This window comes from Canis lupus, chromosome 35 (assembly GCF_003254725.2).
Source record: "Canis lupus dingo isolate Sandy chromosome 35, ASM325472v2, whole genome shotgun sequence".
In the NCBI taxonomy this organism is placed as follows: domain Eukaryota; kingdom Metazoa; phylum Chordata; class Mammalia; order Carnivora; family Canidae; genus Canis; species Canis lupus.
In genome coordinates this window covers 9731333-9758322 of record NC_064277.1, presented here as the reverse complement: position 1 = coordinate 9758322, position 26990 = coordinate 9731333, and the positions used below count along the sequence as shown (strand labels likewise).

General features: G+C 36.0%; 1 protein-coding gene across 1 annotated transcript in view; it reads left to right on the top strand.

Moving 5' to 3' along the window:
* The window catches only part of LOC112659662 (uncharacterized), a gene marked incomplete at its 3' end in the record, with an annotated part of 258850 nt that overhangs the window by 51525 nt on the left and 180335 nt on the right, over nt 1-26990 (top strand). The window contains exons 6-7 of the mRNA XM_049106032.1: nt 16314-16577; nt 19585-19795. Of these exons, the coding sequence (XP_048961989.1) occupies nt 16314-16577; nt 19585-19795 (475 nt within the window). The remainder of the gene's footprint in view (nt 1-16313; nt 16578-19584; nt 19796-26990) is intronic.

Genomic DNA, 26990 nt, shown 5'->3' with positions numbered 1-26990 from the left:
GCAAACATTATCTAGAGAGAGGAGTGAGCTCATAAACTCATCTTCCCTGAAGCATGAGCAAAGTCAACAAAGCTCATTCTCAAGTGGAATGCCTTCTGAGAATTTTCAGGGTACTTGGGCATGCATAGGACCTGTCTGAATGCACCTGTTTGATGTTATATCAACTATAAACGTGATTATTTTAAAGACCAACCAAATATTTCTCCAGATTATTTTTGATGTTTCTAAGTGAAAATAGCTCTATTTGACCTAATTATAGAACACAACTATAAGCTCTTTATTAAGAAAACCATAGAATTTTAAAAAGTTTACATAAAACTCTAGCTCTCAGCAAGCATGTACTCCTGTTCTGGAGCTGCATTAATTGCATACATATTTATCATCCTTTTATTAGTCATTACCATCTAACCTAAGTTGATTATTCATTCACTGTGCAAATGAAAAGTAGGTTTAGAAAATAAATAAATAAGCACTTAAAGTTAGGAAAACTCCAGGTAATAAAAGAGTTAAAAAATATGAAAACCTGGTGAGTAGCATTTTGGAATTCACATTAGCTTGCTTGAGTTATTGGAAATCTTTCATGTTTGGTGTTAATTCAGATGGAAGTTGCTGGGTTAGTCAAAGGTCACTGCAATGTACATGGCCAAATAGATTAATTTTACTCTTATTGCATAATATATTTTACATATTGTTGTCTATTCAGTTACCAATAAGCCATTGTGATAGATTAAAGATGGCCAAAACTTCTTAGCTCTTCCCTCTACTGAAAAGTGAGATCTCTGTTTCCTCTTCTTGAATCTGAGGAGGGGAGAAGTTTGTGACTGCTTATCCATTGGAATGTGATGGAAGTGATGCTGTCAGTTTCTAGGTATAAGTTCTGGCTTTGAAAGACTTTAAAAGATTGGCAGCTTCACTTCCTGTCCTATGGGAAGCCATGCTCTTAGATCCTTGAGAGGTGCTGTGTAAAAGAATTCCTAAAAATCTCCCTTGCTAGAGAGACCAGAAGGTGAAGCTCAGTGACTATAAGAGAAAGAGCTCTTGAGCAGGGCCTGGCCTTTCATTTGTCTTTGCCGCAGTGCTTGGTCTGTGAGAGAACCCTCCAGTTGAGCCCAGCCACCAGTTAAATAGCATCAAGTGGCCCCAGCCAATGCTCTGTGGAGTAGATGGGTCACTCTGCTGAATCATGCCTCTTTTTTTGAGCCACAGAAATGGTAGATATAGTAAAATGTTGTTTTCAGTCACTAATTTTTGCAGCAATAAGTAATTGAAGAACTTATTTATTTAGTTCCTCATGTGACCAAATACTATATCAAGAGCTGGAAGGATAGAGTCAGGACTCTTTCTTTAAATTGCATGGGTAGCTTTTATAAATTAGATCTTGTGTACTTAAAGGGGAAAAAAAAGAACCTTTTTATTTCTAAATTAAGCTTTGAGTCACCCAAAAGGCATTTGGATTTGTATTAAATGGATTGTCCTTTAGTTATGCTATGGGTGTATAGGAAGGTAGATATAGGAGACGAGGGTGGATAGAGAGGGGGCCGTTATGGACTGAATTTTGCACCCCCGTGCATCCCCACCATTCATATGCTGAGGCCATAAATCCCAGAACTTCAGAAGGTGACTGCATTTGGAGATAGGGTCTTTAAAGGAGTTAAAATGAGGTCAAAAGGGTGGGCCTTAATCCAAAATGGTTGCTGTCTTTATAAGAAGGGGGATTACGGCACAAATACACACCAATGGAAGACCAACGTGGGGGAGACAAGATAAGGAGAGAAGCCTCAGAAGAAATAAGCCCTACCAGCACCCTGACCATGGACTTCCAGCCTCCAGAACCATGGTAGAATGAATTTCTTTTGTTTAAGCCACCCAGCCTGTGGTACTTTGCTATGACAGCCCTACTACATGAATCCATGGGCTCATGAAGAACTGGTGACAGTGAATAGTCCCTTTTTTCCAGTGGGAAAGAAGAAGCAATGATAGATTTTCACCTTTGAGAATTCAACGTGTAAATCTGGCATAACTGACATAAGGTATGGCTCTTCTAAATCTCTGGAGTAGCCATGTTGTAGGTAGGTGGGTTTAGGTTGTAGGGCACTTATAGGGCTCAGAAGCTCCAGAGAAAACCCTATGTAGACTCACTGTACTATCAGACTCTTTCACGTATCTATAGAATTGTAGGAAGTCTATCAACCAGTTAATATTTATACATCAGTGTGGTAAGGTATCATTATTATAGAACTAGATGGGCACCATTTTTGTTTTACTGGAGGGAAATCCAATATGAATAAAATAGCAACTTTTCAAACATGACATTTAATCCATGCATGTAAATCAAACTGAGAATCTATTATTCATTATTAAAAGGGTGGCATATTTTTATTACACTGAGAATGAAACAAAAATACTGTGAAAAATTTAGTGCCTCTTCTTGAAATTTTAAGACACTTATCATGCAGTCAGCTAGCTGGTACCGGCACTCATTTTAAAATATAGCCATGAAATTAATAAGTTTGAAGTTTTATGCCTGAAAAGAGGATGCTCAATTTCAGTGAAATAGGCAAATTTATTTTTTATTTAAAGCTTCCTAAATACTTAAGATGGTAAAGTACTTCAGTAATGTTCTGATTCCAATATGTATATGAAGAATATAGTTCATATTCTTGTCATTATTAGTCATGGCCACAGTGTTCTTCCCTGAAGTGCTTTCTGAAAACTGCATATATCAGAAACTGATTAAAATGACCTAAAGTATTAATTCTTAAAATATGATGAACCCAACATTTTGCGAGAGGTTATTTTCTATGTGACATTTAATATCAAAAAATTGAAATGATTTTAATAACTCATAGGAAGGAGCAGTCTTAGGAAAACCAGAGACTGAGCATGATTGCTTTTATTGATTATTGATTATTACCATTAATAATGAATAGCCCTGTAGTATATTATATTATGCAGCTTTGGAGAGTTTTCCATTATGTCAGTTGGAGGGAGGCTGTTTTGTTTTGGGGGGGTCAGTTCTTGAAAGGGTTACTTCTGGTCAAGGGGTCCCCAGACTTGTGAGAACCTACATTGCAAATAGCTTTTCCTGAATGGCGTGGGTGGTCATGGGGTGTCCTGTTCTTGGCAGTGGTCTGGTTCTGGTAAGCATTCAACACTTCAGGAAAATATTTAATCTCACTGGCCTCAGTTCCCTCATCTGTACAATGGGAATCTAATACCTAATTCACAGGGATTTTGTGAGCATTAATATAGTATATAAATTGTTGAGCATAATGGGTTGCATATAGGAAATAATTCTTTGCTATAACTATTTTTATCATAATAATAATCCACCATCTAGAATGCTCTCTGTTTCCCTCTGTGTTATGTTCCTCTAGTTCTTCAAAACATCCCTTCAAGAAGAGGGAGAGACACAGGCAGAGAGAGAAGCAGGCTCCATGCAGGGAGCCTGACTGTGGGACTTGATCCCAGGACTCCAGGATCACGCACTGGGCTGAAGGCAGGTGCTAAAATGCTGAGCCATCCAGGGATCCCTCTTTGATGCTATTTTGACTCTACTCCTTGCTGCTGAATGCTGTGAAGGGTTTCAAGTTCATCAGTGTGGAAAGTCATTTTATCACCGTGCCTCATAGTCTCTGGAAGAGAGGAAGAAAAGGGTATGATTGAATGCCTGCAGGATGTCAGGTTCTTTCCTATATGCTTACCCCACCCTATCATGCAAACTTCATGCAACCCAACCTATTGTTAAACCCATTTCACAGATAAGAGAAACTGAGGTTTTAGAGATGAGGACTTGCCCAGATGTATGAAGCTGAAATTGCAACCCAGGTGTGAATGATCCCACAGGCCAAATACTGAAGTTCACAATCCACCCTAAAGGAAGCAACAAGAACTGAAATACTGGTTTTTCCATATCTCTAAAGTCATCATCGATCCTATTATATTTCTTTGTATTTTTACCAGATTTATTTTTATTTCTAAGCCAAGTCCCTCTCTCTTTTGAGTTTCTTCCTCTGTCCTTTTGGAGGAAAGGTTTTGTATCATATAGTAAACGAATATTTGGGAATGAGACTCTTACATTACATGATATGGGCAGATGGTCATTTAATCTTAAGAATATTTGGTAGCACTAGAATACCAACTTCTTAGGAGTAGGAACTTGGGTGTATTTTGTCCATAACTTGGGTATATTCTGCTGTTTCTCTAGTACCTAGAAATGTGGTTGTCCCAAATATTTCTAAAATGGATAAATCTAAAAATTCTAATCTCATTGCAGACTTTAAATAGTCAACTATTATCTGCCTTTTAGTTGGAAATTTTTTTTTAGCTTTAAAAAAATTTTGGTGTTTTATGCAGATTGACATTCTTTATTTTATTGCAAATGCTTTTGAAATGCCATAAATCCATCTTTGCCCTTTGTGTCTGTTCTCTACATCTGTTCACATCTGATGTATTCAGAGTTAAGAATGCCCTAGTTACAAAATAGTAGTTCTTGTTCATTTTGCATGCAATTCAACAATCAAATCATTTTGAATTCTCTAAAGAGGAGAAACTTGCTTCTATATTTGAACTCACATTCAGAGGGAATATGTCTTAATATTTCAACATCTATACAAAATGCTTTACAATTACTTTTAAGGCCCTAATTCTCGTATGAACACCGAGTGAAGTCACAAAGGGCTGAGTAGGGTAAAGAATTTCTGCAAGGTCACGTGGGCTGTTCATTGCGAAGAAAAGGGTTGGTTATCTTTTCCTATTTGTCAACCTCATACATGTACAAGCAGTAGTCAATGACATTTCTACCGATGGACCTCTCAAAGCTCATGGTGGAGACAGGAAAATAATTTCTGTTCAAACAAAAACATCATTAACTCAAGGACCAATGAAGGTCAATCTAGTAAACTACAAATCAGGTCATGTTGAGCCTCTGCTTAAGATCTTCTAGTGGCCCTCCATTGCATTTAGAATAAAATCCAAATTCCTTACCTGAGCCTTCAAACCTATGTGATTTGGTCTCTATCCTCTTCTTTAATATTATTTCATACTTTTCTGCTTGTGTGTTTCCCTCCAGCCTCACGCCTTTCCATTCTCTGAGCACAACCAGCTCATTCTTGTTGCAAGGCCATGGAATTAGTTGTGGCTTCCTGCTTAGGAGGGTTCATCCTTCAACTATGACAGCTGGTCTCAGGTTAAGTGTTACTTTCTTAGACTAGATTTGTTTAACAGAATAGTTCCTTTTCCGGTCATTTTCTAGTATATCACTATTTTATCTTGGTTATTTTAATATCAGTAGTGATAAATTAGAGCATTTATTACTATTAGAATTCTTATTTTTTATCCATTATTCCCTCCTGCACCAGACTGTAGCTCAAAGAGAATAGGAAGCTTGTTTGTCTTCATTCGATTATTTTTATTCTTAGTGCCAAAAATGGTGCTAAGTACAATATGGGCACTTAATAAAATGGATGTGAATGAATGAATGGAAGGAGGGAGGGAGGTGGTAAAGTTGGGTATCATTTTTTATACAGTCAAATAAACAATTTAATAGCTGGGAAAATGTGAGCAAATCATAACTTTCCTAAATCTTTGTGCTATCACCTGTAAAATGGGCTAATATCAATGTTATAATAGGATTGATATGCAGATCATATGTGATAATGTACATGTAAGAGCTTTGTAAAGTAAAAAATGCTGCCCAGGTGTTACTAATATTACGAGATGTCTTTGGTACGAAGTGGGTTGCCCAAAGGAAAAACGTTGATTAGCAATCATTGCCAAAAGTTTTCTCCTTTCCAAATGATATATTTGCCTGCTCCTTGTAAAACCATTTGTGGTTAATTTGTTGGTCTTTGATCTAATCATGCTGCAGATGTTCAGAAATGCCATCTTTTTGTGCATTGGGGCTCAATCACTGGGGTTTGTAAAAGTAATGGGCTGTGCCCAATTTTTCCCCAATGTGTTCAACTCTCAGGGACAATGAAGGGAAAATTTATCTTTTGCCTAACAAGGAGAAACTGAAAAGAAAATTCAACTTTTTGTTTTCACGTTAAAAAAAAAAAAAAAAAACGGGGGGGTTAGAAATCCCAGAACTGAATTTTCTAAATTAAAATATTCAATTAGATTTTGCCATCTCCCTAGAGTGAAATATTCTTAGTTGAACATTTGAGTAGCATGTGAAGAGATGAGTTATGACATATTGAGGTTGAGGTCAGGTAATGGAATTTCGATATAATGAGATGACATGCCATATATTTCCTCTTGATTTCAGTCATGTTTGATGGGAAAAGGGGGAAAGGTCATATTTTTAAGCCTATAATTATTCAGGTTTGAATTGGTTTGATTTTAGACAGAAATGTGGTTGCCCTAAGCTGTTCAAGTCGTATGATCAAGGACACACAAACCTGTCTTATCTCTGTGTCCATACTGGATGGTGATACTCAAAGTGTAATCTGAAGGACCACCTGAATTATCTTTACCTTGGCATGCTTATTAAAATTCAGATTCCCAAGCCTCATCACAAACTTACTGATTCAAGGATGAGGATGAGACCTGGAAATCTGTATTTTTAATAAGCACTCTAACTTTATTTACAAATTAAATTTGAGGGGCTACTAGTCTAGAGCCTCGAGGGTGTCATTGTATGATTGTTGATGTTCCTCAAATTATTATGTTAGTTGTTCAGAAATCAAAAAATTGAATGAAGGGACCATAAATTTTGAGGGATTGGAGAGTTGAGGACCCATTTCAGGAAGGTTTTAATTCAGAATTACTAATTTGTAAGCTATCCTGTGAATCTAACCCTTCAGAAAGACTCATTCTTTAAGGATCCTGGAGAATGGGATTTTATTGTAGTAAAATTTTTTTTTATTGGTAAGCCCCATGTCTACTTTCAATGTCAGAACTCAAAGTGAACAATTTAAGAGAGAACAGGCTGAAACATGTGGAGGAAGAGCCCTAGATCCTTAGTGTATAGGAATCAGGAAGAAAAGTAAATAGGGCAGAGAAGAATGTTCTTGGGCCTTCTCTGTGAATCCAAGGTAGGCTTTCTGATGTTGCACCTCTTACAGTCAGATACCATAGTAGCGTGAATGGCTCTGCAGTAGTTTGCCAAAAGTCAGGAACCAACTCCATCCTTTACATCTCTTTTCCATGTGACCTTAAGCTTGGTCTCTGTCTCATGTCATCCATAAAATGGAGTTGATAATAAAATCTACTTCATAGAATTATTGTGGTGATTGAACTGACAAGGATAAAATGATTCAAAAGGTGACTTGCATTACACAAACTTTCAACAAACATTAACAATTGATATACTACCTTTTAGGATTAAGGAAAACAAACAAAAAATCAATTTTCTAAGACAAGGAATGGGAAATATTACATTTGCACATGAGACTGCATGGTTTTCCAGTGGTATAGGATGTAAGATTTTCTCTCAGAAGCTATGACAGTTGTAGCTGTCACCACTCTCTGTCCTTGATCCCTAGTCCAAGATAAGTTTCCAAGAATAATTACTTTCTTTTATCCCACAGCAGAAAGACTGGGGATTAGAGCTAATTTGCCTATTTATTTATCTTGGCTGAGGGATTGGAAAGGAAAGTAATGGTACTATAAAATTCTCACTGGATAACCTAGATTACCCTGTGTTGTGGCATCAGTTCCCACTCATCTGTCCAGAGTTGTCTGTCTCAAAAGGATTATTTTGCGATTTCTGCTGCAAATTAAGTGTATCTATTTACTTCCTGGACTCCCCTTATTCCTTGGAATATTAGTCCTGGAAGACAGTGTTTAGTTTATTACCCATTCTCTTACCTTTCCTTGTCATCTCTGCCCTCCCTCCTCCTACACCCCCAACTACTACCACAGGCATTTAATCAGGGGTAAAAGCAAGATCCAGAAGATGGTAGATTACCTACTTAAGTGGCACATTGGGATTTGATCTCATGTTTGTCTGATGCCAAAGCCCATGATTTTAACCACTAGGATATATAGCTTCTCTTTTAAAGCAGGGGAGCAATTAGGATGGGATTGAACAATTAGGATTGGAGTAATCAATACGTAAAGTCAAGAGAACTATTTAAGATGCATTTAGAAGAAATGGAATCAAAGCCCCGTGCAAGCACACCATGGTAGACTTTCCCAGAACAGTTTAAGCACTATTGAGTGTTCTGCTTCTCTATGGAAGTCAGATTATATGAGTATTTGCATGTTCTTCTATTACTGACTTTGTTATGAACCTGACAAAAGCCACTACACCCTTGACTCCATCTCTGGTGACTTAAACCTGTGGCTCAGAGGCTTTTTTGGCACAATAATCATCTTTATAGAACTTCTGAGACTGGACTGGAGTAAAGCAGGGCCAGTGAGTCAGTCTGTTTTAGCTGGGTTTTTCTATGGTAACAAAATACCCTCATGACATCTAAGTAGCTTACTACAATAGAAGTTAATTTTTCCCTTAAGCGCCATGTCTACCTCAGGAGAGTGAGGGGTTCTGTTTTACCTATTCTCATTCTAATCAAAGACCGGTTGAGAGATCACCATCTAGAAAATCATTTGTTGCTGTGGCAAAGGACAGAAAAAGAGAACTCTCCAGGGTCTAGAATCAAGAATAAATGTTCCAGCCTAGAAGTATACTTGGTACATTCACCTAAGGATCACTGACCAGAGCTAATCAAAGGGGCCACCTAACCACCAAGGAACTTGGAAGTGCAATCCTACTGTATGCTTAGAAGGTGAAGAGCTAGGGCACCTGGGTGGCTCCGTGGGTTAAGCTTCTGCCTTTGGCTCAGGTCATGATCCCAGGGTTCTGGGATTGAGACTTGCATCAGGCTCCCTGCTCAGCGGGGAGCCAGTTTCTCCCTCTCCTTCTTCTCCTCCCCCTGCTTGTGCTCTCTTGCTCTCTCTCTCTGTCAAATAAATTTTTAAAAATCTTAAAAAAAGCTGAAGAGCTAGAAATATTAACTAACAACATTAATGACATCATGACATCATTCCTATTGATGAGCTTCCGAACAGTTAGAGCTGTTCACACATTGATTTATCTTTGAATTGACAAAAACCTTCCCATCAGTGTAGGGTTCAGGTAGAGAATGAACAGTGGTCTTACATACTATAGAACAGATTTCTAACTGAGCAAGGGATTGACTATAACACGGTTTTGCAATTTTTGCTTTGTATATGCCACCAGTATTTTTATTACATAATCTGTATTCTTCAACAAAATTTCTAAAATGGCCTTTTCTGAGGTCATTATATATTTACAACTCTTTTCTTATTATTACAATTATTAACTTTATGTTTAAGTACTTTAAAGTTCTTAGACTATCTTAGTAATTGTTATGAAAACATAGAAGTCTCCTAGCCCATGTCTGTGGCTCATCAGTATCTCTACCTATACTTCTGCTTGAGAACCTGAAGATTAGAAATTATTACCTCAAAGATATTGTTCAAACTGAAGACCCCAAGATTCTTTGGTTATTAATAAGCAGAACTTGGGAGAGAAAGAAAGATTTCCTGAGAAAGAGGCTTTAATGAAAAAATAATAGACTCTGTGTGTGTGTGTGTGTGTGTGTGTGTGTGTGTGTGTGTGATGGGCAGATATTCAAGAAGATAATTTTGACAATACTTAATATGGATGTGTATGTATTATATATTTTAATATATGTATGTTTATTTTATTAATTTTTAAGATTTTATTTATTTATTCACGAGAGACACAAAGAGAGAGAGGCAGAGACATAGGCAGAGGGAGAAGCAGGCTCCAGGCAGGGAGCCTGATGTGGGACTCGATCCTGGGTCTCCAGGATCACACCCTGAGCCAGGGGCAGTTGCTCAACCGCTGAGCCACCCAGGCGTCCCTATATGTATGTTTAATAAGAATACTAGGAAGTTACATTTTGGTGAGGCTGCATTAGGACTTTAATGTGGTGCTAAGGAATTACTAGTTATATGGTAAATATAAGGTGATAATAAGATGTCAGGCAGGCAAGAAACAGCCTACCAAGAAGCAAAGAGTGGAGTTTACTCTTAACAAAAGTTTCTGGACACCTTTTATTCAGTGCCAGAGACAAGAATAACTTCATATAACCAGAGTATAGAACAACAACAACAAAAAGAAAGTAGGAAAGTAGAGTTTTCTGTATGATATAAATATTTTTATATTACATTCAGGACTTGTGAAGTAAGGAAACATTGATACTTGACCAAGTATGACCCTTTGACAGCCAATAATAAACTTTTCTGTTACATATCAAAGATGGTTCTATATTTTTAAGATGTTTTATGTTTGATATTTAGTAGTTTGTCTATGAGAAGCCTAGGTATTATGTGCTTTTTAAAATTTCATCTTGTTTGGGCAGCCCCCATGGCTCAGTGGTTTAACACCGCCTTCGGCCGAGGGCGTGATCCTGTAGACCTGGGATCGAGTCCCATGTCAGGCTCCCTGCATGGAGCATGCTTCTCCCTCCACCTGTGTCTCTGTCTCTCTCTCTGTGTGTCTCTCATGAATAAATAATAAAATAAAATATTAAAAAAATAAATTTCATCTTGTCAGGGTTTTCTGAGCCTTTTGGTTTTGTGGGTTGATGTCTTTCAGCAGTTTTGGAAAGTTCTAAGCCATCATCGCTTCAAAATTTCTTCTCTGCACAATTGGCTTCCACTTTTTCCTTCAGGAAAAAAAAAAAGATCACATGCTGTGATCTGGCTTTTTCTTTTTTCATTCATTATATCTTTGTTCCTCAGATAGAATATTTTATCAGTTTTTCTTTGAGTTCATCTATCCTTTTCCTGCTATGTCATTTCTACTGTGAAGTCCACCCAATAAACTTTTTATTTCAAGTATTTTATGATATGTATATTTTTTCTAGACTTTTTACAAGTTCTCTCTTGGAGTTTCTTCCCTTTCACTAGTTATTTCTGTCTTTTCCTCCATTTTGTTATCCTGGTTATGATTGTTCAATGTCTTTGTTAATTCTAACGTCTGGGTCAGCTGTGGGTCAGTTTCCATTGGCTGTTGTCTTTTGTCTAGACATCACATGTTCCTGCTTCTGTGGATGTCTTGTAGTTTTGCACTGTGGGCCAGACATGTAGAAAGGAATTATACAGACTAAAGAAGAAAATATTTATCCCCTACTGAAAAGCTGTCTGTGTCAGGAATTTAGGGTGAGGGGATGGTTTCTCTGGTTAGAATTAAGCTAGGTTTGGGTTAAGTTATAGCTCTAGTTAGTTTTAATTCATCACTGGCTTTCAGAAGTGTTGAGGTACAAAGGATTCCTCCTTCCAGCCTGGCTTGGTATCCAAACATCATGTAACTGCAGGATTCTGCTCAGCTCCTTGGTCCTGCCTCAAGATTTCCAGTGCCACTGGAGATCTTTCGTTGACTCTCACTCTGGATCCAATTACCCACATGCTGCTGAGCACCGGATACAAGTCCTCAGGTTGGTGGATAGTGAGGACTCGATGTGTATCTGGGGCTCCTATGTATTCAATATTCCACGTTAGTCCAAGATGGCTAAACATTCGGCCAGTTTCTCTTTTGACCTCTAAAGTCTCCCACCCAATGACAGGTCTGCTCCCTCACCTGTTCCCTGAGATTAAAGCCTCTCTCTAGTCCTCGCTCATGTATGAAAGGCTTATCCATCTCCAAGATTTAATTTCCCTCAGTTTCTTTGTGTCCTCAGTTCCCCCATGGGTTTAAGAATATACCTAATTGTGTAATTTAGCTGGTGTTTTTTCTTTGTTATAGGGAGAACTTTGGTCATTTATGGTGGTTCCTCTCATAAGCAGAAGCAGAACTTTGAAGTTCTGTGCTTTTTAAAATTTCATTTCATTTCACTTTTTAACAAAGATTTTACTTATTCATTTGAGAGACAGAATGAGAGAGGGAGAGAGCACAAGCAGGGGGAGTGGCAGAGGGAAAGGGAGAAGCAGGCTCCCCACAACAGGGAACCCAAGGCAGAGCTTGATCCCAGGACTCTGGATCATAACCTGAGCTGAAGGTGGCTGCTAAACTGTCTGAGCCACCCAGGCGCCCTGAAGGGCTGCTGTTTTTGAAATCACTTGTTAGTTTTTTTTTCTGATTATAAAAATAACAATTCTTTGCAAAATTCCAGAAAGTCCAGAAAATTGAAGAATACTTTATTAATATACATTTTCATGATTTTGTTTTTTTTTTTTTCATTTTCATGATTTTGTAAGACTACCCTAATCCTCTCTGATTTGCTTCACTTTCAAAGTATTTGAAAGTATTTGGTGTTCAAGTGGGAAGAATTTTACTTTCTCTTCCAATTTTCCATGCATCCTTCAGCCTTCAATATTCTTGCTTGCTTCTTGGATTTGGCTTGTTCATTACTCTCCTTTCACATGCAGTTTCTGTGATATGGAAGATGAACTGCATCACCCAGTGAAATTTAGTTTTGCAGTGTCTTTTCTTCAGAAAGTATGCTCTTTTTGGTACTCAGAAAATAAGGGACATTATGACCCCCCAATCCTCAGGACTCTCGTGATGAGATGGCGTTGGTGGTTGGCAGAGACTAGTTGATACATTAATTTCCTTCATTGTATAGCATTCAATTAGAAAGCTATTGAAAAATGCTCATGGGTGCACTTGGATGGCTCAGTTGGTTAAGCCTCTGACTTTGGCTCAGGTCATGATCCCAGGTGGAGCCCCGCATCCAGCTCCCTGCTTAGTGGGAAGCCTGCTATTCCCTTCCCTTTGACCCTCCCCTCCACCTGTGTTCTCTTTCTCTCTCAAATAAATGAATAAAATCTTTAAAAAATGTTCATGGAAATATCACATCATAAGACAGCTTTGGAAGTATTCAGGTTTGTGGAAAGGATCCTCTGAGAGACACAATGAAACTTAGTGATCCTTTGTTGCCAAAAGAGGAAAAGAATGAGTCCCAAGCTACACATAGAGCGGCACATTTCTCCTATGATACAGGGTGAGGGAAAGACACTAAAAGAATAAATAAGACAAGTATTGTCAGATAAAATAAATGCCTTTATTTTATAACATATAGCTCTTATCCTCCTTTTCAATCAATATCAGTGACTAAATTTTGTCAAGTTCATGTACTTATTATTATTATTATTTTTTACAGCTGTCAAGGTAGTTGTGTGGGACTCTTCTATCTTGTAAAATAGGTTGCTGTGGAGTTTCCTTTTGTGCATGAGGACTGGACTCTTATTGACGATGTTACAGCAGACACATGCTGCCTGATGGTAACGGGTTATGTTTGGTAGACTTGAACTGTTGTTCTCATACACGAAATGATATTGGTGTTTGATACATCTAGAGGTGAACTTTAACCTTGATATATTCTTTTCTTCTTTATTAAATAAATTGTAATCTAGCTCATCTTAGAAATAGTGGAGATAAAGTCTTAGCATAACAATAAAAGAATAATAATAGTTATATGCATTTCATGTTTTTTCTGACCATTTTTATATTTATTGTCCAACCTGATAGTTGTGTCAATTCTGTGAGGAAGATACTTATATCCTCATCTTTTATTTGTTTTATTTTTAAAATGTCATTTACTTATTCTAGAGAAAGAGAGGGGGAAAAGGGGAAGGGAGAGAGGATCTCAAGTAGACTCTGTGCTGAGCACAGAACCCTAGAGAGAGATTTGATCTCATGACCCTGAGATCATGACTTGAGCTGAAACCAAGAGTCAGACGCTCAATGGACTGAGCCACCCAGGCTCCTCTCCTGGTCTTTAATGGTGAGGAGACTTGAGTGCATCAAAGACTTGATGCAAAAAAAGAAGTGACTAGCCTGAGACCACAGAAACTTAACAATAGAATTGGGTCAGTACCACCCAAATTTTGCTTTATCTACTTCAAACATATCACTGAGTTAGATCAGGTTAGTATGAGAGGGGTGCTTCGAAAGGCAGGATTGAGAATAGATAAAAATCATTGTAATGACATCAGTTCAGCTTTATTTTTAAATGATGATCCAAAACAGGTTTCTGACTCCATTTTTTCCTCTTCTTCCTTCTCATTTAGCTTTTATTTTCTTATCACAAAGGTTACTCACAGCCAAATAGCCAAATGAAAAGTATGGCTTGATTAAGAATCTCTTTTGTCAGTAATTTGTGTCTAATGTTTTTAGCTTTCCCATGGGCTGTTGTAGAAAATGGTAAATCTGGTTTAAATGAAACCTGATCCTGTTAATGGTTTAATAGCAGCTGCCACAGGGTTATGGTATTTTTCAACAGATGCTTCTGTTTCATTTAAAACATAAACTAAGTCTTGGAATATTTACATAAATCATATAAAATATGCCTACAGACTTTTGGCTAAATATATTGCTATAAAATAGTCTTAGGGAAGTCCCTGTCTTTGCCCATTTATAGTTATTCACATAGAATTTTAAAATGAAACCCAAACCTATACTCTATTTTTAAAAAAAAGGATTATTCATGTCTCGCACTTTCCTAAAATTCTTTTTTAAAAGGTCAAAGCACAAGCTCCATCTCTACAACTGGGGACCGGAATGATGGTTTGGTCAATCTGATCATTTCATTCATCTTTATACCTAGCACTGTTTATTGAACACCAACAAACTGATAACACAGTGATGTGTATTATAGTGTCTATTGAAATAAACGGGATAGTCAAAATAGGACACTATTTTTCCTTAAAGAGGTAGACCTTGTAATAGTAATTCAAGCTATCATCATGCCTGGGGTTAGTTTCTCTGGAGTATGATAGTTTTTTCAACCATTTTTTTTTTTTTTTTGAAAAGCATTTCTTCCATATGAAGCGCCGTGCTGGGTACATGAGCACTACAAAGATGAGTGACAGGAGAGTAAAACAATGATCGTGACAACTGATAGAAGTAGTTATACAAGAGAAGTACCAGCTCAAGCAAAAAAGGGCTGAACGTACAGTATGTGGTGTTAGGTTAACTTATTACAAGATTGATTCCCAAAGCTCATAAGGTGCAGAATCTTAAATTGGCAGCATCAAATTTGTCCTGTTTGGTTTACATATTCATGATGCCATGGTTGCTCAATTCCTTTGGGCTGGAATTTATATAAATGCATCCAATAGTGAATTTTTATTTAATTTTTTTTTTGAGCATAGTTGACATATAATGTTCCATCAGTTTCAAGTGTATAACACAGTGAACTGACAAGTTTAAACGTTGTGCTGTGCTCATCATAGGAAGCTATGTCATGGGCCACTATACAACCCAATTACCATTATCACTGACTATGTCCCTTATGCGGTGCTGTTAGTTCCTGTGACTTACTCAGTCCATAACTGGAAGCCTGTGTATCTCCCACTCCCCTTCACCCATTTTGCCCATGCTCTCATCCCCTTCCCCTCTGACAACCATCAATTTGTTTCTCTGTGTTTACGGGTCTGATTCTGCTTTTTGTCTCTTTATTCGATGGTTATTTGTTTTGTTGTCGTTGTTGTTTGTTTGAGATTCCACATATGTGAACTCATATAGAATTTGTCTTTCTCAGTCTGATTTACCCACTGGCTCCATCCATGTTGTTGCAAATGGCATGATCTCATCCTTTTTTTTTAAAAAAAATTATTTATTTATAAGAGAGACACACAGAGAGAGACAGAGACAGGCAGAGGGAGAAGCAGGCTCCATGCAGGGAGCCCCATGTGGGACTCCATCCCAGATCCTGGGATCACGCCCTGAGCCAAAGGCAGACGCTCAACTGCTGAGCCACCCAGGAACCTCTGATCTCATCCTTTTTATGCCTGTATAATATTCCATTATATGTATATATCTCATCTTATGTATTTGTTTCCCAGTGGGCTCTTAGGTTGCTTCCATATCTTGGCTATTATAATAATGCTTCTGTGGAAACCAGTGTGAAATTCCTTCCTCCCCGCCCCACAAAAAAAGAGAAATACCATGTGATCTAATGATTTCATTACTGGGTATTTACCCAAAGAAAACAAGAACACTAATTTGACAGAATATATTCCCCCCCCCTTTTGTTTATTGCAGCATTATTGACAATGGCAAATTTTTAAGGGCAAAAATAGAAGTAAAACCCACTTTTGGGAGCACCTAGGTGGTTGGGTGTCTGCCTTTGGCTCAGGTCATGATCCTGGGGTCCTGGGATCGAGTCCTTCATAGGGCTTCCCACAGGGAGCCTGCTTCTCCCTCTGCCTATGTCTCTGCTTCTTTCTCTGTGTCTCTCATGAATAAATAAATAAAATCTTAAAAAACCCACTTTTTACTTAATTCTAAATAATATATAAACTTCATTGACTATAGCACGTTTCTATGTATAAGTATCTTAACGTTCCCTTGTCTTGATATCTTTTCCCAGGTACTCCCTCCTAAGAAAGATGTGAAACCCGGCATGGCTTTCTTGTTTGAACTCTGTCTCCTTCGTGGGAAACATGTTTCTTTTGAATGCGTTATGGGCTGGGCAGCCTTCCCTTTGTGTGATAACAACTTTGATGTAGTGGAGGGAAAATTCAAGTGTCCCCTTCTCCGGGGACATTATGACCAGACACTTGACAACTTCAAGAAAATGGAAGATTTGATTTGCCTGGACTTGGACCACTGGCTGTGCAATCTCTACTTTCAGGTTTGTAATATGATTTTGTAAGTGGAAAAAGAACTTAGAATTTTTCTAAAGCTCTTATTTCTAGCCTTCACCTTACTTTTGGGCTATTGAAAATTTCAATAAGTATCATAAATCTGTAAAAGCAATCACATCCTAATGCTTTCTTGATACTGATTAAATTGATATCTACAAATAAGGAATACAATTCTAGAATGGGCAGAAATCTTAAAGAAAATTTAATTCAACCTTCTGAGTCATGAGTGGCCCAGAAAAGGCACCCAAGTCCTTCAACTCTCAGTTTACAATCTGTTTCTGCTGGAGCTGAACTTTCTCACCAGCTTGGGTATAAGGCTATGTTTCTTTATCGGAAATACTAACTGAGCTACTATTGTGTGTTGGGCAATGCTTATTCTAAGGATACACGAGAGGTTAGATATAGTCTCTGCCTTCTGGATGCTTGCCATTTATTTGATGAGACAGGCATGTGCTCATAAAAAAGATAATTAATGACCCACATTTCCACAGGATAAAATGGCCATTATCACTTCAAAGCATGCTGTCTTATTTACCACAAAAATTAAAAACAAAAAACACTCCCCCAAAAAAAATCCTTGGGCACATACCATTTATTGGTCTTTATTTGGAGATATATTTTCTAACCAAGTTTTTTTTTTTTTAGCAGAAATGTCATTGCATAAATTCATTCTAAGCAAACACCATGGAAAATAAAAAAAAAATGGCAGCATACATTAAGTTTAAAGCATTCTAGCACAACTTTAGTCTATTTCTGTCCTAAATGTCCAAATCTATTCTTCCTATGATGTCTTTCTACAGTGCCTGTAATATAAAATGCTATTTTTTTCTTGCTAATTTACATGTGTGACTTTTCCCAGTCTGTGTGTATCTGTCTGTCTAGCTAACTGACAAGGTGGCTCTCAATCGATCTAATCTAATCTATGTATGTATGTATCTTATCTGTCACCATCATCTATCTACCTATGTGATGGAACTATTAAATATGGACATTTCCAGGAAACAGATAGAGTTTTGGCTTAAAAATCATCAGCTATATATCTTTCTTGTGTGATGGGCTTCCTGTTTCCTATATATTTTAAGTTGAACCTGCTGGCATTTTTTTTTTTCCTTTTAGCGAATTCCATTAAAGTGTTTTGCTGAAATATTTTTTTGAGATATTATAGGTTCCTGTTAGGAAAATAAATCTAAATCTAAATCTAACTATGGCCTTTCTACTCATTCTGAAAATAGTGCCATTCTGAGGTAAATCTGACTACATTGGGATCATTAAAGAAGCTTTTAAAATCCCATGCTCAGGTCCTGTTCCTAGAGATTTCGATTTAATTGTTTTGAGGTCAGGCATTTGGATCAGAAGTTTTTAAAAGTTTCTAAGGTTTAGAAATACTGATATAAATACATTTGAAAATGAATCCAAAAGAGTTATTAAACAATCACCCAAATTTTGAAGAAAACTATAGATAGCCCATAACATAATATTTAACAAGTTGGTGACTTGAATACTGTACCAAGAAATCAAAATTAAATAAAAATAAAAAATAGAGTCATAAAAGAAAATAAATTTTATATAGGTTTACTACCTAATGTGAAAGACATTTAAAAAAAAGATATAATTTTTTTTACCAATTGTTACCTAAAACTCAGTGGTCTGTAAATTATAGCAAGGAAAGTCAGCACAAATTATATTTCATAAAAGATCATTTAGGTAGTACTTGTATTGCTTGTAAAGATATAAATTCATTACAGTGGTTGTAATTGTCTACTAACTTTCTTATTTGGTAGCACATCTTCTCTCTCTGTATATTTCATGAGGCAAGGGGTTGGGGGGGGTAGTGTGAATCTTACTAATGAAAATAGTGCCATTAGTCAAGATATGATTTTTTGATTGTAAGGTAGAATAAATAGGAATGTGTTTGCTTCTCTTTCACGAGCATAAAATCGAAATTTGCTTATTTTGAAGCCCGATTTTCCTCTTACGTGAAATTCTAAAATATTAAGATTTTTCCAATGTTGAGTTTTCTCAAATGCAATTTTTAAACATGTAAATGTAAGTTTTGAGTAGCACTTTTTGGAGTTACTCAGGAAAAAAACATAGCTTGAAATAGGGCAGAGAAAAAATAGGTAAACCAGCTACTAGAACAGAAAAGTGGTTTCTATAATGCAGCCTTAGAAGAGATCGAAGGAAATGAGATAAATGATGATCATTTCCCTCCCATGTCTGTTAGTAGGAGGAAAGTGCCACACTCACAACGGGGCTGGTGGAGCCAGGGCATGTGGCTGAGCCATGACCTCACATGTCCTACGATGTTATTAGACATAGAATCCCGGCTCCCACTTCAAGTGTAGACATAGGAGGACAGATCTGATTCACCTCCCATAGAGTGTGTGAAAGAATGCAAGAGGAGAAACCATGAAAGCAAGATAGTCTTTAACTTCTTCCCAGAACAAGTTCCTCACTTTTCTAAATATTTCATTCCCTGTGTCATTGATGATTTCCACCAAGCCCTTAATTATTAAAATTGTAAACATAGAGAAAAGTTGAAAAAAAAATTGAACATTGAAAAAAAAATTGAACATTGAACACCCATTTGCTCACCCACTGGATTCTACAATCTTGTCTTTTATATTTGAACTAAAGATGCTGTTTCTTGGAGATAGCAATTACTGAATGTATATTTGCTAACTCAATCCCAGTGTGAATATCAGACAAACGGTGTTATTTGCGAGAAGAAATGAGAGAAAATTATGAGGCAAGACAAAGAAAAAACGAAGAACTATATAAAGCAATGGTAATATCTGAAGCAATTATGTAAATCTGCTAATACAAAAAAATGCATTCTTTGTAAGGCAGCCAAACAAAAGCAAATATAAGGTTTGGAAAATTAAATTTATCATTGACCTTTTAGAGTTTGCAAATTGTTTCATTGTTCTAGGGTACATTAACTGTGTGTGTCATATTTTCAACAGTTTAGATAAGAGATTTATCTCCTAATAGGTTATTAAACTTCCTCTGTATTTGGATGATCAAAAAACCTATGAAAGACAAACTCCACTTCCCCCTGAATTTCCAGTTTCTTTAATGGCTGAAGCACAGAAAGCAGAACCAGGCGTGGAGAACACGCCTGGCCTTTCAGAGAGACAAACAGAGGAAACCATTTGTGCATCATTGGATGATAAAGCTAAATCCTCCCTACGCTCTTCTCAGGGTTAGTAGACCATTTTCAGCATTCTTTTGTTAATACTTCCAGTTGTGTAATATTTCAGAAAACTGAGAAAGAAGTTTTAATTATTAATATATTTCTTTCTATGCCATTATGCTTAGGGAGAATGTAATCATTGACAAGAACATCAGTTTTCATATAGCTTAATTATTAAGTAATTATAATAATTATAACATTGCTTCATTGAAACGCAAGACTTTCTCCATGCTTTGTGGCTCTAAAAATATTTTTTAGTTTTTTGGGGGAGCTTTTTGACTTATTTTCTTTCTCAGTTCTAGAGCCAGGCTTTCTTGCTTGCTCACAAGAGTGGTAACCAACACATGGCTCTGCGAGAGGAAGCAGTCTCAGAAGGAAGTTCTCAAATAATGTAGTTTATTTTATAAAACTCTGTTTTCAAAGACTGGCTTAATCAAGCACTAAATGAGCAAATAGCATTCTTTGAACTATTTCACATACAGAAGTTTCAGCCTACAGGAGAGATATATTAGAAATGACTATTATTTTTTTGCAAGACAGTTATTTCCTTTACCAAAAGATTCACGAGATTCTTTAACAGATTGGATCCTCTAGCAGTAATAATAGTATTAGAAAGAAGCAAGAGTAGGGGATGGATCGGTAGTAGTTGTAGTAATTATAGTATTACTTGTAGTATGAATAGCAGCACCTATAGTGTTACCAGCATAATTCTAATGTTAGAAGGATTACCAGTGATAATAATTACATGTGATACAGCTTTTCTTTTCGTGTACCAGGCATTGTAGTCGAGATTTTATTTTTTATTTTAGAAATTATTGAATATTTTAAACATACTGTATACAAAAATAACATAAACCAGTAATTAGTACCCAGCTGTGTTCATTCTTGCTATTTTGCATCTTTGCTGTACATCTTTTTTTTAAATAAGTAACATTTTACATGTGATTAAAGGCTTCTGCAAACCGCTTCCTGATTCTGTTTCCGACCCTCTGAGACTTCTTATTGATCATTTCCATGTATGTTTCAATACATTTCCTACATATGAATGTAATTATAAACAACGTGTAATATCTTTTCTATGTTTTTAAAGTTTGTGTAAGTACCATGCTTTATATCTATTTCTGCAACTTTATTTTCTCTCAATATTATCCTTGAGATTTACACAACTCCTGTGGACACACTTCTATGTATTTTTGGTTTATTGATTTTACTGCTGTATAATTGCATACGTGGCAACATACGTGATTGTAACAAAATTTGTTTATTTTTATCTTATTTGTTGTTTCCAGTTTTAATCTACTGTAAGCGAGATTACAGTGATCATTCTTGGACATGTCGTTCTTGTGCACAGAGGGGCAAATTTCACTAGAGTATAAGGTATTTCCTGTACTGGAGAGAGGAACCACTACATCACAGGGCACACACTTTTAAAATGTATAGCATAGTGACACACTGTCAGCAAAGTAGTGTCAATTTGCCCTTCTAACAGCTATGTAGGAGTTTGTCTGGCTCACATCCTATCAATCTTTGTTATAATCATTTTTGCCAAAACAAATGCAACATAATATCCCATTGTTTTAATTAGAGTATCTCTGAATGTGGCTAAGTTTGAGCATATTTTTCATGTGTTTCTGTTGACCTTTTGGGTTTTACTTTTCATGAATTGCCTATACACATATTTTGTTCACTTTTCCTTTGAGCCATTTTTGAAACTGTTTTCTTATTGATCTGTAAAAGTTCTTGATTCTTTTCTTTTTTTAATGTGGGATAAATCATGGGAATCATTTGATTTCTAATTCAATCTTTGACTGTTACTGATTATTCAATCATTCTATTTAATTCATTTGAAAAACCAATTAAATTAAGTTAGTCATAGTATTATATATTATGCTTATATTACATACACATGTATAATGCAATATTATATATACTTATATTAAGTAAATAATGCAATATATGTTTTATATTATACAGATAATATATATATGCTTGTATACATAATATATTATTTTTAAAGTCTATTTCCTTTTGTTACAGTTTTATTGAATAGAGGATACACTCAGATAGTTCAATAAAATCTGCCTCCTACAGCAACCTAGTGCTTCTCCTTGGAGGAAACTATTTTTTGTGTGTGTGTGTATCATTCAATAGATGTTTTATGTATCTAAAGGAAAATATATAAAAATACTATTATAATTTTTAAATACCATTAAATTCATGTTCCTCTCTTCATTATTAATATTGGTTAATATATGCCTTCTTTGCTTTTCTTTAAGAGTCTTGGTTGAGTTTTATCTTTCTATTCATTTTTTAAAAATATACAACAGCTCATTTGCCTCCATTAAGACTGTCTCTCCATTGATCTTTTGTTTTCTATGTATTTATACTCAGTTTTATTGTTTCTTTCCTCCTATTTCCTTCAGGTTTTGGAGGAGTTATCTTTTAATCTCCTTGATTTGAAAGCTTAAGTCTTTATCTTGAGTTTTTATTTATGTGGTCGGTATGTATGAAATCTCCAGTTCTGACTAGATCTGTCCCTTTATCCCTGTTGTTCTGTCAAATATTGATTTCTATATTTTAAGTGCCTGCAATTTTATGATTATTAATTTTTGTGTTATTTCTTTTATACAGATGTAGTCTCCCTCTATATGTCTGTGAATGCTTCATTTCATATTTATTTCTTCTGATACTAATACTAGCACCTGATTTTTTGGATAAGTATTTTTATGGCATATATTATTTTTCTAATTTTATTTTAAAAATTTAAAACTCATCTGTGGTGGTCTTCTGAGTATAGCTTAACAGCATAAATCTGAATTTTATTTTTGTATTCAAGACAAGTAGTTATAGATGTGTTTTTAACAGGTGAGTTTAGTTTTTGTAAATGCTGTTATTACTGTTATATCTGCATTTGCTGATAACATTTTTTACAATTTATTTTAGCTATTCTATTTCTTTGCTTTTAAAAAATAGTTTCCTTAGTTTCCTGAATTTTTCTTTAACCAAAAATAATTTTCTTTTTTTGTTTATTCTCTGATGTTTATAATCTTATAGATTTTATTGTTAATTATTTCGGATGTTATCCTGAATTTTCACATCTACGTATTTAACTGAAAGTTATTTTAAAAAATCTAATTTCATCTGGTTTTTCTCTTCTCTTCCTGAGCATGACAAGGACTTTTAGTATGTTTTACCTACTCCTCAAATACCTCTGTTAAACAGAAAACTTAGTTTCATTTGTTTTTTTTTTGGTCTCAATAGAACATTAATTTACTGATATATTTGGCCAATATTTGTGTTTCATAATATTTTTTATGTAGTTGTCTTTACTTACATTTTTCTTCTTGTCGAAAAAATTTTTTAGTATTCATTTAGAGTTTGGGTCTGTAAGTGGTAAATTCTCTTAGCACTTGTATGTCTGAAAAAGTCTATTCTTTTCTCACTTCATTCACTTTTCCTCATGTCTGTCATTTATCCATGTATACATTCTAGGATAGTAAAAAGTCTCTCACTCTTTTCTTGGATGTCTTTTTGTGTCTATTGCAGCTATTGAGGGGTTGGTATTAAGTGGGTAGCCACTGAAGGATCTTAAGAAGGAAAGTGATTTGAGGGTGCCTGGGTGGTTCCATTGGTTAAGTAGCTGAGTCTTGATTTTGAGTCAGGTCATGATCTCAGGTCTTAAGTTTGAGCCCTGAGTCAGGTTTTCCACTCAGTGAGGAGTCTGCTTGAGATTCTTTCTTTCCCTCTCCTGCTGCCCCTCCCCCTGCTCCCATGCTCTCTTTCTCAAAAATTAAAAAAAAAAATTTAAACAAAAAAGAAGAGAAGAGACATATTTCAATATCTATTTTAAGCAGTTCTCTGTGGTAATTTTTAGGAGGGTTTATTTGAAAAGGGCATATCTAAAACCAGATCAGTTGGAAAAACTCAAGAGTGGTGCCATCCACAGAAGAGGGCCTGAATTAGGGCAGTGATAGTAAAGTTGGAGAAGAGAGTATAAATCTATAAAGTATTAAAGAGGTGTAAGGGAATAAATATAAGGCTAAGAATAAGAATTTTGCTGTTGGTTGATTGAATATTGATGATGAGGGATGATTAAGGATGATGCTTCTCCCTATCCCTCTGCCTGCAGCTCCCTCGCTCATGTTCTCTCTCTCTGTCAAATAAAAGTCTTTTAAAAAAGTGTATTGCATCTCATATTTGAGACTGTGGATTTGCTTTGCTTGTAGCCAGAGATGATAGGTGACTGGCATCATGGTCTGGTTTTGCTGGGTAATGAGTAGAGCTGGTTGTCCTCAAAATGCACAGTGTTAAGTTGAATTTAAACATTCTGTGTTGGAATTCTGTAAGGTTCCAAATAAAAAAATAAATATTTTTTTATTTTAAATGCGCATATCACAGGTGGATAACAATGAGTGTGCCATTATCAATATACTTGGTGTGGTACAGGGAGGAAGGAGGGGGTAGGGGGCGTAGAATGAGCCAAAGGTAATGACAGAGTGAGAAAGAGCAGAGTGCCATTAAAAAGGCAGCCAATGTCAGACAGCCCCATTCCAAATTGATTGGCAGGGCGGCTCTATTGAGGACATTTGCAGATGTTGTGTTTCAGACTCACTATGTGTCTACAGGAAAATGACTTCTGCTGAACATCTTTTCTTTATGTTGAATCAGACTAGTTAGGCTTTACAACAGGAGGTCTGGGATGCCTTCATTTTCTGAAAACAAATGACTTCAATGTTAGAATATTATCTCCTTAATTTGGGAATCCAAGATATAGAAGGGGGAAAAAAAGTCCAAACCTTTTCTGATGGTTGAATATCCTCAAGAATTAATAAGTCGAGAAATGTAAATGAAATGATTGTAATTTCATTAAATAAAAACATAGAGAACATTGCAGTTGACTTTTTGTTTAAATATCAAGTTCAAATGTCCAGTGAACTCAAACCATTATGTGGGACACTAAAAAATGTACATCTGTAATGTGGATATTTCTTTCTTTCTTTCTTTCTTTCTTTCTTTCTTTCTTTCTTTCTTTCTTTCTTTCTTTCTTTCTTTCTTTCTTTCTTTCTTTCTTTCTTTCTTTCTTTCTTCTTTCTTTCTTTCTTTCTTCTTTCTTTCTTTCTTTCTTTCTTTCTCTCTCTCTCTCTCTCTCTCTCTCTTTCTTTCTTTCTTTCTTTCTTTTTCTTTCTTTCTTCTTCCTTTTTTCTTTTTTCTTCTTTCTTCTTTCTTTTTCTTTCGTCCTGGTTTTATTTCCTCCCAATGTTTTAGGATTAAGCACGGAACTCAAAATCTTATTTTAGAATTTTTAACTTTTGAGAAAGTAGCTTCTGACTTAGTAATAATATTTCAGTGATACTGACATTTTAACCTAGTTTTAGGGTACTGAGCCCAAGACTAGAAGCAATTACTCTTAGACCATTTTTCACCAGATCATTTTTGCTTTTAGTTTTTCCTCAGGGTACTGTGGCTATATTTCCCACACTTACTGCACCGTGCTCTGAACTTGGCTTTTAGAATGGTGTCCTCAGTTCCCCTAAAAGGTGGACAGGTGACACTCCAAGAACATGAATACTGACATAATCTATATGAAAACACTATGTACTGGTAGAGGAAGAATCATTTATGTTCTAAGAAAACGATTGCAAAAGGCTAATTTGCATTTGCTCTGCTCTGAGCTCAGAAACTGATTCAAGTTTCACATTCAAAGACTGCACAGGGACGTTTTGCTCCTATTCATTATAGATTTATACAAGAAACAAAACATAAAAATCCCTCCAAATACATTATTTGCTACATGGCTTATATTTATTTATTTTTCTTAGAGTCTTCCTAAACATATTATTAGCAGTTAATATTCCCCATGGGTTTGTTTTCTAATATATCAGGGCTATGCTACACTATGCTGTTTCTGCCACTGATATGTTGCTAAGAGATTTAATAATGGGTAAACAAACACAACATGTGGTAATTCATTTCAAATTAAAAGTTTATTAAACTCTGGCTGATGGTTTTCTGGCTATTTACAATTAAAGGAGCGGACCTTAGGGAAGGGGTGACCACGTGATGTGTTCATGGCTGCAACGTTTCTATCTGAAAAATATGTTTATGATCTTCCACAAGCTGTCTCACACTGATAGGCTCCATACGTAATCTGCTGAATCTACTCTAGCTGTCAAATCATGAAAAAGTGACTAATGCTCACTTTCAAGCACATATGTGCATGCACATGCATGCACACACACACACACAGACATTTGAGAGGATTCTGAATTTAATCCCAAGGCTGATATTTTAAGTGATGATCAGCCTTGCAAATAGGTGGATGCCTGAGGCCAGGAAGTATGAAAGGCTGGAAGAAAAGAGCCATGATATAACTTTTGGGTTATTACCATCTTTTAGGCTGTTTTACTTTTTAGGGAACAGACTAGGGAAATATTTGTTATGCTTGATAGTTTTGTTTTGTATGTGCCTACATTGCATAAACAATGGTCTCTGGCAACATTTATATATGTTTTGTGATGCAGAATTCAATTCAGGAGAGTTTTATTGTATAACCACCATCAACAAAGCACACTGCTAAATGCTTTGGGAATACAAACCAAAATAACATGCAGTCCCAGACCTGCTGGGGCTTACTTGAGCCTAAGCTTACTCTTCCTCTGAGAAAACACACACACACACACACACACACACACACATTGAATAGATGATGGGAAGGTGTACCAGCACTCTATTTACATACAGGACCAACAAGCCTTCTGGGACAAGCTTCAGACTTGGAGAAGTGAAGCAGATGCAATTAGATAGTTAGATAAGAAAGAATAAAAAGAAAGATAGTAAGATGAGAGTGGGAAATGTATGCTGCCTGTCAATCAGACTTTTCTCTAGCTCACTTATCTCACAGTGGAATTCCCAGGGAGAAGGGACTTCATGGAAACACTCAGCAACCTGCTAAAAAAGAGAAATTCTCAATGAAGTTATGCAAGACATGGAAGTCTACAATATAGTATAGTACACACTGGCCTGTGACACATTGAGTTATGTTATATACATATACTATGTTCTCTATGCTACAATTCCATAATCCAAGTTGTTACAGAGCCCACTATGGGACAAGATAAGTAAGCACATCATGAGTTCTAATGGACTCTCAGAAACAAATGAGTGAGCTTTGGGGGACAGGTGAATTGCATGAACTCTTTTTTTT